The sequence below is a fragment of the Echinops telfairi genome, unplaced genomic scaffold (assembly GCF_000313985.2).
Source record: "Echinops telfairi isolate 266 unplaced genomic scaffold, ASM31398v2 ScPeMD7_5592;HRSCAF=6446, whole genome shotgun sequence".
NCBI lineage: Eukaryota > Metazoa > Chordata > Mammalia > Afrosoricida > Tenrecidae > Echinops > Echinops telfairi.
In genome coordinates, this window is record NW_022109491.1 from 31,878,394 (window position 1) to 31,893,126 (window position 14,733).

The following is a 14,733-nucleotide window of genomic DNA, read 5'->3' on the forward strand; positions in this document are numbered from 1 at the left end:
CACGACAACAAGCTGTGCACTTTGACCTGTCTACCTCTGTGCAGCAGAAAGACGAGGAGGTCTGTTCCTATACAGATGTACAGCCTCAGAAACCTTAGGGAGCAGTTCTGCTCTGTCCTATAGGGTCACTGAGTCAACTGAGTCAATGGCGATGGGTTTAGTTTGATATAGAACAGGGGACAGCACACTTGAGACACAAGAGCCAATCCTGTCCCTCACAGCAATTTAAAAATTATTTGAGAACCATAAATATATTTTTTACAAACGAATAGAATCATTACCTGAATAATAACCTTTAAAAATGTTCAGTATTACTTCAGATCCACATGCACGTACTGAAAGTTTAACCACAGATGGCTTGAGAGCCGCTGTTTGCTAACCCCTGCCTATAGTGCCTTGACGTTTTCATTTGCCCATCTTTGCTCTCATTAAAAAAGAAAATTCTTCCATGTGGGCTTACTTTATTTCCTAAGAAAGATGAGTTCATATTTATTTGTCCATTCTAAGCTGAAATGTAACTGCCTAAGAAGGACAAGCTTTTCCCATTTCACAAAGGAAGTTCCCCACACTGGAGCTTTTTGTTTTTTTGGTGGCAACTGGTTTTTGTTTTGTTTTTTAAACCATTTACTGGGGGCTTTTACGGCTCTTAAAACAATCCATACATCCATACAACAAATGTACAACATATGTACATATGTTGCCATCATCCTTTTCAAAACATTTTCTTTCCAGGCTGGTTTTAACTGCAAAGCTGGAAGTCTTTATTTTGGGGTCATATCCTGAGATGCAGCGAGTAGCCTCAGAAGAAGCTACCCCCATCCCCACCTACCCACCCCAGTCTCAGGAACCCCCAGGGGTGAATCTCTTGGGTAACACATTCATGGGCCTAAGCCAGAGCTGCCCTTGATGTGGGGAAACATCCTGGGGAAATCTGAGGATGTCATGTCCCCCACAGCAGAAGAGGCTGGACTGTGCTTGTGTGGGTTTACCCCTTCATACCTATATTCCGTTGGGTACCACAGGCCACTCCTTGCTAAAAACCCCACTGAGACAGTGGATGGCCTGGGAGGCAGTGGGAGTGGGCCACCCTTGTCCTTCACGTTTCCAGACAAGCAGTGACGCTGAAGAGTGAAAGGTTTCCCTGGACTCAGAAACACGTGGCCAGCCCGCTGAGCCCGCAAGCTGTGGGCTGCCCAGGGCATAGAGGTCTTCAGAGCCCGCAGGGGGCATTGTGAGCACCAAGCTTGCCCTTAGTGCACACAGGCTGCGGGGCAGTTCCTTCTATCTGAGAGTCCACCAACGCGGTCCCCGTTGGAGGCCTGAGTCGGAATCCACTGCGGCCCCAGAGCTCCTGAAGACTAGAGCCTATAGTCGAAGGCTGGATTCTTGTAGGCCACGAGATGCGTGGGGGGCTGCTCTGGCTGGGGTGCCCGGATCCGGCAGCAGAGACAGAGAGCCAGCACCAGGGTGCTGATGAGCAGTAGGCCGCTGGCGCTTCCCAGGGCCACCAGCAGCAGCAAGCTGCTGGACTTGCTGGTGAAGGTCGTGCACGGCTGCCTCCAGACAGAAGCGCGCAGCGGGCTCAGGCCTGCCTTGTTGGCTGCCAGGACACACACGTGGTACGTGGTGGCCGGTGCCAGGCCGGACAGAAGGTATTGCCGGGCTGCAGCATGGATCTGCCCCACCTTCAGCGTGGCCTCCGGCTGGCCCTTGGGGTGGTAGTGGAGCTCGTACTTGTGCACCGCGGAGTTGGGGGCACACCACTGAACGACCGCGGACGTGTCGGTCACCTCGGACACCCCCAGGAGCCGGGGAGGGTCTGGGATGACGTGTTCACTGCTGAGACCCGGGCACCTGCACCGTGAGCGCCTCTGCAGCTCGGCGCAGGGGGTCTGGAGGTGCTTGCAGGGGTGGTAGTCACAATCCCCGATGTCCTGGTGAAGCGGCCCTGTCACCTCCCCGACCGCCTCCTCCTCATCGCTATAGTCGTCCATCAGTATGATGGGGATGTCGCCCTCCGAGGGGCTCGGCTGGGGGGCTTGGGGAGTCCCCGCGTTGGGCTGAGGCTGGCTCACAGAGTTTCCTGTCGTGGGGAGAGGATCCCATTGGTTGCCGGTGAAAGAGGTGGGGACAGCTGAGATGGGAGGCCGACTGATAAGCCGCCCCCTTGGGTGTGCAGTCCAGGCGGTGCTGGAAGCCCTGGGCGGGCCACTGGCATTTCTATAACCATTTGTGGAGATGATGGCCGAGTGGGCACCCCCCTCCAGGGTACTGCTTTGGGCTCCTGTGGCTGGCCACGGGGTCTCCATGGGAAGGGTGGCGGCATTGGTGGTGTTCTGTTGGCCTTCCCCAGGCTGGGACCAGAGGCTGGTGCCAGGCGTGGTAGGGGGCGACGGAGGAGAGCCCAGCATCTCACTCTGGGTTGATGGGATGTGGGTGGAATTCTTAGAGGCGGGTGGTATTGAAGCAACAAGGGTGGTGGTTTGGTCGGGCTGGCACACACCAGGCAGCTGGGAGAGAGCCAGGGAGGCTGGGAAGACCCCCCCAGAGCCTGCCGCTGGTGTACACACAGTGTCTGTTGCCCTGGAAGGGAGGCAAACCAGTTAGAAGGCCGTTGGGCTGCTTGTCCTCGGCTCGGATTCCTGGACCCGTGTCCCTTCTCTTTAAGCCTTATCAACACGCACCTGCCAGGTACCACATACTACACACTCTAAAGGCATCACCCCAGCGACCCTCACTCTCATTCCCTGTCATTATGCCCACTGGGCAGAGCAGGAAACGGAAGCTCAGAGAGAGGGCCTAACTGCTTTAAGTTCTGATGTTTGGTGGGGACCAAGTGTCAGTCGACATCAGGGGTACTGAACCTCCAGTCTGCGGACTATATAAGGGCCATGAAGCCATTCACACCACTCACAGAGGAGAAGCCATCTCAGCTCGCTGCCATAGAGCCAGTGCTGACTCATCGTGGCCCTATGGGACAGCGTAGACCTGCCCCTGAGTCTGCAAGACTAATTATTCATGGGCATAGAAAGCCCCCGCCTTTCTCCTGAGGAGCAGCTGGTGGTTTCAAACTGCAGACCTTGTGGATTTCAGCCCCCTGGCCACCACGGGGTGAGGGAATGAAGTGTCTGACCAGTATGGCTTGTGAAGGATGTTATAAATATCTAAATGTCCCTTAGCAGGAAAAAGGTTCCCCACCCCTGACCTAAACCCAAGCCAAGGAATACCAAGAAATGCCTGGGGCTACAGAAGCTGGGAGATGCCAGGAAGGCCCTTTTCCTAGCGGCGGCAAGAGGGAGGGAGAAATAAGGACATAGAGCACTGCTCCTTAAAACTACCTGTGCTAGGAAGCGGAGACTGTGCCTATGGAACAGTCTGGCCAATGGAACGAATGCATCCACTTCCCAACCTAGCCCATGGGCAACCTCCCAGGTGTGTTATAACTGGCCTGTTCCTATCTCGGCAAGGGACACTGCGTTCTCAGTTACACTTGCTGGTCATTCTTGTGCTGGGTCTGTTCTGATCCTAACACCCCCACACACACTCGCGTGCCCCACCCCCCCACTGCCCCTCACTGCATGCTGAGTGGGGAGGGGGAGGGCGTTTCAACTGCCACTCTTGTGGCTGGTAGTTGAGTGGGTCATAACTTGTGACATGCAAGTCACTCCATTTTGTTACAGGGATCTAGATATCCATAGAAAGATAAACGTTTGTTTGTTTGAAGAGTAAAAACAAAAAAACAACAGAAACACCCCCCTGCTCTTGGCCCCTTCTCGCTGGCTGGGATGGAGGCGGAGCCACCGCCATCTGGGTCCCTAATGTAACTACATGGGGAAGGGCAGCCCCACCCAACGTGGCCCAACCAGCCCCACATGAGCCACAGCACTTCAGCTTCTGGAGGCTGATTCACCATGCCACGGTCATTGCTTTGTAAATGTGTTACCTGTTTAAGATGATTCTCTGCGCATCCGCAAGGAGCCAGGCCAACTCACAGCTACAAGCGAGGGGGTTGCCGACGAGGTTAATGGACACCTCCTGGGAGAAATTCAGAGTCCAAGGAGGGAAGGAACTCAAGTTGCAGCTGAAACACACACACACACACACACACACACACACACACACACACAAACCAACAAAAGCAATCTGGTTAGGCCATTGTGCTTTGGGTCTGGATTACCGTTCATCTCTGACACTCATCAGGTGAGCATACAATACGATGTTCAGGGAAAACATGGAATTGAATGACAATGGAATCCCCCCACCCCCCACCCCCTGGAGCTGTTGGAAGCTCCTTAGATAGAGGGACGTCATGAGAGCCAGATCTCGACAAGCCCGCCTTGTGCTTCTGAGGATCTCAAGCTATCTGCCTTCCACCGGGGGCAGCCTTACCACTTTCGTGTCTCGTTCTTAGTGGAGAAGGGTGGGTTTCCCACTTCGGACAGGTCTGCCTTGCACAGGGCTTGCTGTCTAGATTATCTCTGCCTGGAGAAGCCTCCCTGCTCCAGTCTGGAACCTCCACTTGCCTTATAACAGCACATGCTGGGGGCCTTGGTTACCGGTCACCGTGTAATGTGAGAGAGAATTGCTGCTGCCTCTGGACTCGCAGGTCCCTGAAAGCCCGGAGCCTGTTGTGGCCATCACCGTCAGCATAACCATCATCGTCACCCTCCTCTTCATCACCATCACAACCACCCCCAGCATCACCAATACCATCATTATCACCAATTTACCATTGTTACCAACGTCATCCCCATTGTCACAACCATTACCACAAGCACAAGCACCACCATCATCTTCACTAAAGCCATGCAGTGGGTGAAGAGCTCTCCATGTCATCTCTCCCTTTGGGATATATGTGTGTAATAGATTGGGATATACCCTATGTGTCTAATGGATCGGGATATGCCTTATGTGTCTAATGGATCAGGATGTACTTTATGTGTCTAATGGATTGGGATATACCTTATGTGTCTAATGGATTGGGATATGCCTTATGTGTCTAATGGATCGGGATATACCTTATGTGTCTAATGGATCGGGATATACCTTATGTGTCTAATGAATCGGGATATGCCTTATGTGTCTAACAGATCGGGATATACCTTATGTGTCTAATGGATCGGGATATACCTTATGTGTCTAATGGAATGGCATATACCCTATGTGTCTAATGGATTGGGATATACCTTATGTGTCCAATGGATTGGGATATACATTATGTGTCTAATGGATTGGGATATACATTGTGTGCTTGTTGAATGCAGGAATAAAGGAGCAAAGGGGTCTCTTTGCTTCTGAACCACTGTTGATTCTCTTAGAAAAACAACTCCATTTTTCATAGTTGCACAGCAATAACAATACCTGCTCTTAGATTTTCCAGGGATTTTCTACTAATAAGATTATTTTCATCTAACAACACTTGGATGAATAAGCAGATGCCATTTTTAACATTTACACATGGCCACACCCACAGGAATAGCTGTTAAGTAGCAGGATGTTTAAGAAGAAACTATTTCAATGCTTTCATTACATTATCTACCTCATGGAACTCTGAGGGGCAGCTATGATTACCGCTTTTTTTTTTTTTTTTTAAAGAAAACGAGAGCTTTCTAGTTGGTTGGCGAGGAGTCCTGGGAGTGCTGTCAGGTAGGTATTGGGTTGCTAACCACAAGATTGGGGGTTCAAACCAACTAACCACTCCTTGGAAGACAGTCAAGCCTGTCTGCTCCCATAAAAGGTTTGCAGCCTTGAAACCCATCGGGAAAGCCCATGTGAGTTGGAATTGACTGGATGGCGTGGGTTAAGATTTTTGGTTGTGGGTTGGAAGCACAAAATCTCACAGCAGGAGTGAGACTCCAAGGAGATGCCATTTCTAATATTTTTCCATAGCTACAATCAGAAATAGCTGTCCTCTAATGGGATATTTAAAAAAGCAAAGCCAAACTTACAGCCATGGAGTTGAGGTCGACTCATAGGGACCCTGTAGGACAGAGTAGAACTGTCTCTGAAATTTTCTGAGACTGTAACTCTTTACCGGAGTAAATTCCTTCAGTCTTGGGTTCAACAGAGACTACACATGGATGAGACCCACACATGAGGTGCAAAATCCCGACCCACTGATGCTGAGTATATTCTAACTCAGCAGGCTTTTAGGACAGTGTAGAACTGCCCCTCAGGGTTCCTGAAGCTGTCAATTTATGGACGCCAACTGCCTCATTTTTATCCCACGGAGCAGGCAAGTGAGTGCAAACTATGGATTTTCGGTGAATAGTCCAAAGTTTAACCCACCGAGAGCAGAGCTCCGCCTACCCTAAAGTGAGGCACTTGACCACCTGCGGAGGACAAGCAGAGCCCCAACAAGAGGCTATGCAAACTCGGCACCCAGGGCTAAGCAGTCTGAGGATTGGAAGGTGGGGGAGCTGGGCTTTGAAGGTGGCTTTGGTGGAACTCCATTCACAAGGGAGGAGGACGCAATGTCTCCCTTAAGGCAGTAGTTCTCAACCTGTGGGTCGTGACCCCTTTGGGGGTCAAATGACCCTTTCACAGGGGTCTCCTGATTCATAACAGTAGCAAATTTACAGTTATGAAGCAGCAATGAAAATAATGTTATGGTGGGAGGGGTCACCACTACATGAACTGTCTGAAAGGGTCGAGGCTTTAGGAAGGTTGAGAACCCCTGCCTTGAGGCAAATGGAGCATCCTCTCTGGAAACTTAAGTCACTTCAGCTTCCAGGCTACCTCTGGGAAAACCTCCCCCAGGACTCAGGGGGTGCGAGGACTTTGACTCACGTGAAAGAAGTCTAAAGAGAAAAAGTTGTGGTACCGTGCAGACAAAAGAGAAGGGGCTGGCCTTTCTGCCTTGAATTTACCTGGCCCACAAGATCCCCTTTTGTTTTGATTGGACTCTTCTATCTTTTTTTTAAGGCATCATAAGGAAACTAAGACAGTGGGCTGCTGAGAGAACTTGTTTGCAGCCGTCTACTGATTGCAGAGATACGTCTCAGCGCATTCTGTTTGGCGCGTACATGTTTATGTATGAACTGGGATCCTGGTAGCAATGCTTTTTTCGCTGACGTGAATATTCAACACAGTGCAACGGGCGAATTTCAGGCACGTCTCAGAAACACTTACTTTTGAAAGAGAAGAGTTTGGAGGTGAGGCGTGTCTTCAAAGATGTGTGTGTGGACAGAGCTGAGGGCTGAGGAGTCTTGACAGTCCAGATGTTGTAGGTTGGGGGTCATCTTGAAAATGTCCCCTTGCAGGCTTTTCAGCCTAGGCATCTTCCTCAGGTAGAGGGAGGTGAGGTTTGGCAGGTCTCTGATCCATTCCGACTGAACTGAAACACAGAGGGGACCCCACCCACTCCTTCAGGAGGCTAGAGCCCAGGAGGGATGAAGGAAACAACAGAGTAGAGAAGGTCACCGGGAGCATGAAGGCTGTTAACAGGCTTGGGAGTTTAGGACGTGTAGGCTATTTCAGCCAGAAGAAACTACAACGTTTCTTCCCACCATTTTGTAGATGAGATGATCTAGGCCAGAGACGAGAAGGATTTGTCCAAGACACCGTAGCTGGAAAGGGATTGAGGCAGGACTCAAACTTATGATACTTGTCTCCAGATATGCCACCGGCCACACCCTCTATTTAGACCCCACACAAAAACCACAAAAAACCCCAACTTCACTCTCCTGACTGCCAGGAGTGGGACTGATTTCATAAGAATGTACATAAGGTGCTATCTACAGATAAGCATGTGAGTGCTAACCAAAATTTGGAGGTTCAAGTCTACTCAGAGGTGCCTTGGAAGAAAGGCCTGGCAATCTATTTCCAGATAGCCACTCACCAAAAACTCTATGGAGCACTGTTCTTCCCTGACACACTTAGGGTCTCTATGAGCCAGGGCCAGCTTGATGACAACTCTGTGTGTGTGTGTGTGTGTGTGTGTGTGTGGGAGAGAGAGAGAGAGAGAGAGAGAGAGAGAGAGAGAGAGAGACTTTAAGGAGGGAGATGAGAAAGAACAAGGCGGGATGAGGCCCAGAAACCTGAATATGTTATACTCTTTAAAACATGGAGAGCCTGCCCCTTCCCATCTGTTTTCTCAGCATTGTTTTCTCTTTATCTGTGGTAGAGGAGATGCTTACAGACAGATGGAGTGTTATCAGCTATAAAGAAGTACAGCCAATCTTGCAAATCAGAGCCCCAAACACATAGGAGTGCCAGTATTCCTGCCTCTTGCCTACACTGTTTGGATGACTCTATCCAAAGTGACAGGTGACAGGAGCCATTCTAGCCAACTGAGTGGACAAATCGATGAACTCAGTCCAGAGCATCAGTTGCTTGCTACTCAGTGCACCTTTGGTACTAAATCTATCTATTAACCAACCCTGAACAATTCATTCACAGTTCCACTTACCTGGCTGTGCTGGGCTATCTCAGAGCAGAATGACTAAAATCTGGGTCTGGGAGCCTGGGTTTGAACTCGGAGACACCACTGGACTAGCCATATCATTTGAACTCTCTGGGCTTTGGTTTCCTCAAATGTAAAACCGAGATAACAACAGTTTACATCCCTCATGGATGTCGTTGCAAAGAAAGGAATTCCAGAACACTCCATTTTGCTCATGCAGTTCCTGCACATCGACCAGGAGGCAGTCATTTGATCAAAATAAAAGGATACTACGTGGTTTAAAAGCAGAGAAGGTGTGGATAAGGGGTATGTTCTTTTCATTGGTATGGTGTGCAAATAAACCGAGGAGCTGGACTCTATGCAGAAGAATGTGGCAATAGAAGATGGGAAAGATTCATTAACCTTGCTTCATGAGACAAGGGCACTTGAAGCCAAGACTGAGGATGACACAAGACTACAGCCGCCAGTATGGATTATACATAAAGAAAACAAAATTCTCACGATTCAACCAAGATACAACATTATGGTGAATGGAGAAGAGATGGAGTTGTGAAGAACTTCATTCTACTTGGATCCGCAGTCAACGCCCATGGAGCCAGCGGTTAAGAAATCAAACGGTGCACTTCATTGGGCAAATCTGCTGCAAAAACCCTCTTTACAGTGTCAAAGCGCAAAAAAATTTGTGAAAGCAAACCTGACCCAACCCAATCCATGGTATTTTTATCCACTTCATATGCATTTGAAATGGGACAAGGCAAAGATGACTAAGCAAGAAGTAATGCCCTTGAGTTATGGTTCTGGTGAAAAACATCAGATGAAGGCATCATTGTGTGTTGGAAGAAATCTTGGCCTGAATGCTGTTTACAAGCAAGGATGACTAGACTTTGTTTCACGTAGGTCACACCAGTCATAAGTAGTAGTTCCTGGGGAAAGACATGATGTTCAGTCAAGTAGAGGGTTAGCCGAAAGGAGGAAGACCCACAACACAATGGATTAACACAGCAGTTGCAACAACGGACTGGAACACAACAATGGAGCGATGGCCCAGGATCAGGCAGTGTTTCCTTCCGTTGTCGCTACGAGTCCGGAGGCGTATAACCTTGGTGACATTAACAAGCTCCTGTGTGGCTGAGATAGTTAGGGTTTATTGTGCCAACCTGGCCGATGGACACACGAGGGATTGATTGAAGGGCGGAAAGATAAATGGCTCGGTGAGCCTCGCCTTTCTAGTTCTCGGGTCTCTTGTTGATGGTCGAACTAGGGTGCTGCTGCCTTAGCCAGTTCCCTGCTTCAGCTAACAAAGCTCACTCCCTGGGAGACATCACTGAGGACCTATCCTGCTGCAGCCGTGGGTGCTGGAGAAGCCACGTGGAGACCCCTGCCAGCGCTGAGATGCTTAAACCGGCACTGGATTCAAAGACTTTCTACCCACTGGCCCGTGATCCTCCTGCAATTGGCGTCATTGTGTGTGTTTTGTGAGTTTGAGGAGGACTTTGTAGATCGGTGTCAGACATATGGGCTAAGTCGGACTTACGGGCTTGGACAGCACTAGGTTGGGATGCTTTCTGAATGTACACTTACCCTATATATAAAAAAACTCTCTCTTATACATATATGCGTTTCTGTTACCCAGACTAACACAGTGGCATTTCCAATAAGACCCAGTTTGTCTCCGAAAACCCAGTCGGTGTTATGGTTGAAACCTGTTGGGCACTAGACGCCGGAGTCATCCCGGAACCCCCAGCCCTGCCTCTGCCCTCCCCATCCAGCTCAGCCCAGGCCCAGCTCCTGGCTCAGATCCTCAGGGACTCCCCGCCGGGCTGGACTCACTGTGCGTCAGGAATGTGCCGCTGAGGTCCAGGACCTCCAGCATCTCCAGGGCCCGGCCGTCCGCCCCCACGAACGCCGCCGGCGCGATGGCCTCCTGGTTGCCGTCGCCCAGCGCGGTGGACGAGAGGTTGAGGGCGTGGAGAGCCGGGAAGCAGGAGAAGGCGCCGGGCGGGAGCTTCCGCAGCGGGTTCCCCGCGAGGTGCAGCGCCCGGAGCTGGCTGGGCGCGGGGCCGGCGGGGCAGCGCGGCAGCGCGGCCAGGCGATTGTAGCCGAGGTCCAGCGCACGCAGGCCCGCGGGCCCGCCGGGGCCCCAGCGCAGCTCGGCGATGCGGTTGTGGCGCAGCACCAGCCGCTGCAGCCGCGGCAGCGCGCCCAGCTCGGGCCCGCTCAGCGCGCTCAGCAGGTTGTGGCTGCCGTCGAGGCTGCGCAGCGCGCGGGGCAGGCAGGCCGGCAGGCGCTCCAGGCTGCGGTTCCGCAGCGTCACCGAGGTGGCCTCGCCGGCAGGGATCCCCGCGCAGGGCGAGTCCGTGGCTTGGTCGTGGTCGCCCCCGCCGGCGGCCCAGGGGCCCTGCTGAGTGAGCCCGAAGAGCGGGACCCTCCCCGGGGGCGGCCCAGTCTGGCCCCGGAGCAGCGCTGGCAGCAGTAGCAGGGGCAGCAGCAGGCTCCAGCCCATGGCGGGTGGCTGGAGAGAGAACAGCCAAATGGCCCTTGAATTCCTGCGGAAAAGAAAAAGAAATGGGCCTCGCCCTTTAGACACTCCCTCTGGGCCCAGGTACGTCCCCCAGGGTCAGCCGGTGTCCAACGACCCCGCCCTGCCTGCCTCTCCTTAGCTCATCCAGGCTTGCTGTGAGTCAGAACACCTACAGCCACCAGCTTCAGGCGGGAAAAGCGAGGCCCTTTCGCACCCTGAATTCTCCCGGGTGCACCAGTTAAAACCCCAACCAAACCCACCACCATTGAGTCGATGCCACTGATTCAGAGCGACCCTATTGGGCAGGGTGGAGCTGCTCCGTGAGTTTCCGAGGCTGTCAAGTTCAAGTTTACGGGAGTAGAAAGCCCTGTTTCTCCTGCAGAGCTCTGGGTGGTTTCGAACTGCTCACTGAGCGGAAACGTCTAACCACGATGCCACCAGGGATCCTACCTCAGTGCTCCGGGGCTCCTCATCAGGTTTTATTAGTAAGGAACCAATGGATGAGCCTCTTAGGGGACGAGCTGCTTCGAGATTAACACGGGACTTACCCTAGATTTTGTCCGTTTGGGTGAAACTCCAGTTGCCACCTAGTCTCCAGATCACATTTAAAATCAGTTCTGGGGGCCCTTTCTTAGAAACACGCTCAGGGTTGCCTGCACTAGAGGGAAAGACCACCCCGGCCAGCTTTGAAGGTAGGAGGCTGGAATTCAGTGATTCCCGGCTCCACGTGAGTTCTAAGGACAGTCATAGGGCCCGCCTGCCCGTAGGGCCAGCGCGCCAGCGTAGCCCTGGAGGGATGACTAAGCAGTGGCCCCAGAGGAGGGGGGAGAGCAGGCTGCTGTGGGCTGGCGTGTGACAGCAAAGCAGTTACCAAGCAGGCTCACGGGCTACACCAAGGTGCAGCCTTGCCTCCCCAGCCCTCTCTTCTGATTGCTTAGGAGCCCAGACTCCAGGGCAGGGGCCTCCCCTTTGTTCGCTGGGGACAAAGGAAGGCAGTGAGAAGTTCCCGAAAACTGAGAGCAGGAGTCCAGGTGTCCAGCAGTGTGACTTACTCACGTGGAAGCTGTCCTGTTGCAGGACAGCACCCCCAGATTGCAGGAACCCACCGCTTCACCAGCAGTTCAACTCCATGGGATGCCGGAGGAGGCCCGAGGAGGAGGCCCACTCCCCAGCTGCCCCTCCTCCCCTCCTCCCCTCCGCAGATGCCTCAGCATCTGCAGCCCTTTCTTTTTCACCAAGACCCCTCTGTCTTTAGCCACCACCCTGATTGCCTGTCCTTCGGGGGCGGGAGGAAGGGGGGGGTCAGGGAGAGAGAGCAGTGAGCCCTGCCCCTTCCAGCCCATCCCCATCTCCTCCTCTCCTTGCACTACCTTCTCCAAACCTGAGGAGTGAAGGGAGTCCGCTCTCTGGGGCCAAACTGCGCATAAGAGTTAACGGGGCGCTCTCAGCCCCAGCAGTGTTCTCACCTCTTAGGAATCTCGCCTGGCTGGCCAGGTGGTTCCTGGTTCAGGAGATCCTGGGGGGCTGAATGGTGAAGGGTGAGGGAGTGAGGCTGCCTGGAAGGACAGGGGGGCCTTGGAGGGCTCGGGGAACAGGATCAGGCACAAACCAGTTCCCAGGAGGAGTTTGTCTGGTTCCTCTGGAATGCAGCGTGGTGATCATGGGGGTGCTAGTCCTTCCTAAGAGGTCAGCCTGGGGAGGACAGAAAGAACACCCCTGCTTCAGCCCTCCTGGCAAACGGACTGAGGGTATCAGCTGAGCTTCCAGCACCAGCACCCATCTCTGAGGAATTCCAAGAGCAGAGGTGGGTACTGTGGATGGAGAGCTATTCATCTGCAGCCCATCCCCACCACCTTTGCCCAGCCCCGCTGGAAGATCTGAGAGTCCCGCCAGGGGTTAATTGCCCAAGCTTTGTGCGTGAGGATCCTGAGACCAGTACTTTGTGTTTCTTTCCTCCTGTCAGTCTTTATGCGGCAATCCTGAGGAAGCCCAGGGCAACTGACATTGGCTGAATTGGGTAGCAGAGAGTCCTTGAGGGTCTTCTTTGAGGCTATCCCCACCAGTGGCCTCATTAGGGTGGGGATCGTCCACTGTGGTGACTCGTGGTGTCACTTCTTTCCCCTCCCCACTCACGGTGGCTTTTTGTATTAGACTCTGTGGACGCCTCAGTAATGCCCCTTCCCAATCCTAATCCCGGCATACGAAGGTGATCAAGAGAGTTCTGGATCGCTTATGTGGACTGTTTTTAAAGTTATGTGAGCATTAATAACAGAAGTGTTTTGTAAAATCTTTCAATACTGAATGACAACTTTATTCATTACAGGATGAGAAACCAGGCAGAAGCCTTTTTGGACTTCTCATTAATTACTACTTCCTTTTCAAAAAATATACGTTCACAAATACCAATCACCACAATCTTACAATGCCACATCAGAACATTTGACAAAACCAGTGGTGATGGATGTGCTGAGGGACAAACAGCAAGGAAAACAACGCTGGTGCTTGTGACACACAGATAAAACCATGGTGACTCAGGTGATTCAAAACAGCCTGGGAGTTGGACAACCGTGCCAGCTCTGACCGGAGCACTTTAGATGTTCCAAAAGTACATTAGCCCAGAGTTTTAGCTTGGTCGCTGTAAGCTGGTAGAGGGGCAGCAAAAAGGAGCAAGGCCTGCAACAAGATGGATTGACACAGCGTGCGACAGTGGGCTCAAACATAGGAATAACTACAAGGATCGAGCAGGAGTGGGCAGTGTTTTGTTCTATTGTACATCGGGCCGCTGTGAGTCAGAACTGACTCATCTGTACCTAATAACAGTAGCAACAATAAGCTGGGCTTATGAAAAATGTGTCTGTTGTTATTACTAACTACAGGAATAGTTTTGTAAAACAATATTGATTTTTTGCCTGTTTATTTACTTATTTTTAGAATTTGAATTCTTTTTTGTGTTTAAAAATTTTAAGTTTTATTGACATAGAATCTACACAGACAATTCAATGCTTTAAGTATATTAAAAGGAGTTGGGGGGAAATAATAATTTTTTGCTGAGCCACAATTTTATAGACTTTTCAGGGTTACCCCCTCTCACAGTGTCACCCAGTGCAGCCTACATCCCTAACGTACATCCTGGTGATATCACTGCCCCCCTACCCAATGTCCCAAATCCTTATTGTGTTAGGCCAGGTTAACTAGAGAAACAAATTCAGAGACACTCATACGAGGTGGGTAACCCCCTAAAACAACATAGTGCTGGGCGATCAGAGCTTTCATAGTATGCATTTGTTTTCTGCTAGGTGACCATTGAGCAACTCACTGTGAGTTAGTGCACCCAGTGGTGTCACCTGGGAATGTCCTCTCTGGCCACTGAATTTTTTCGTAAAAGCAGCTTTGCTTGAACCTAATTTTTTGTGATGACTGATTTAAGAGAATAACGTGTGGCTGTGAAATTTTGTTTCCTGCTCAGGAAAAATGCTGCAGAGACTGTTGTGATGTTGAACACAGTTTACAAGTATAGCACTATGGGAAAAACTCAAGTGTACACATGGTTTTCTCATTGCAAAAAAGGTGAAATGTAGATTGATGATAAACCTCGTTCTGGATGTCTGTCAACTTCCTGAATGGATGAAAATGTTGACTCACAGTGCATTTGGAGTTCATTGTATAAGGTCAGACTTTTATTTATTTTATTTATTTGTTATTTATTTTTTTAACATTTTATTAGGGGCTCATATAACTGTTATCCCAATCCATACACACATCAATTGTGTAAAGCGCATTTGTACATCATTTCTCAAAACATTTTCTC

The 14,733-nt window shown here is 51.1% G+C and overlaps 1 protein-coding gene across 1 annotated transcript; it reads right to left on the reverse strand.

Moving 5' to 3' along the window:
* Positions 1–663: 663 nt before the first annotated feature.
* Positions 664–10,907, reverse strand: LRRN4 (leucine rich repeat neuronal 4). Its single transcript, XM_004698164.2, has 4 exons — positions 10,235–10,907; positions 7,132–7,336; positions 3,944–4,081; positions 664–2,583 (listed from the first exon to the last, which is right to left on the reverse strand). The coding sequence occupies exons 1-4, from the start codon at positions 10,905–10,907 to the stop codon at positions 1,359–1,361; spliced, it is 2,241 nt and encodes a 746-aa protein (XP_004698221.1). The 3' UTR covers positions 664–1,358.
* Between the last annotated feature and the right edge of the window lie 3,826 nt (positions 10,908–14,733).

Coding starts and splice junctions, on each gene's coding strand:
- LRRN4 (XM_004698164.2), bottom strand. CDS start 10,907: ATGGGCTGGAGCCTGCTGCTGCCCCTGCTACTGCTGCCAGCGCTGCTC. Junction 4,082..7,131: donor CAAACTCTTCTCTTTCAAAA/GTAAGTGTTTCT, acceptor TGTGTGTTTCAG/CTGCAACTTGAGTTCCTTCC. Junction 2,584..3,943: donor CAGAGAATCATCTTAAACAG/GTAACACATTTA, acceptor CCTCCCTTCCAG/GGCAACAGACACTGTGTGTA.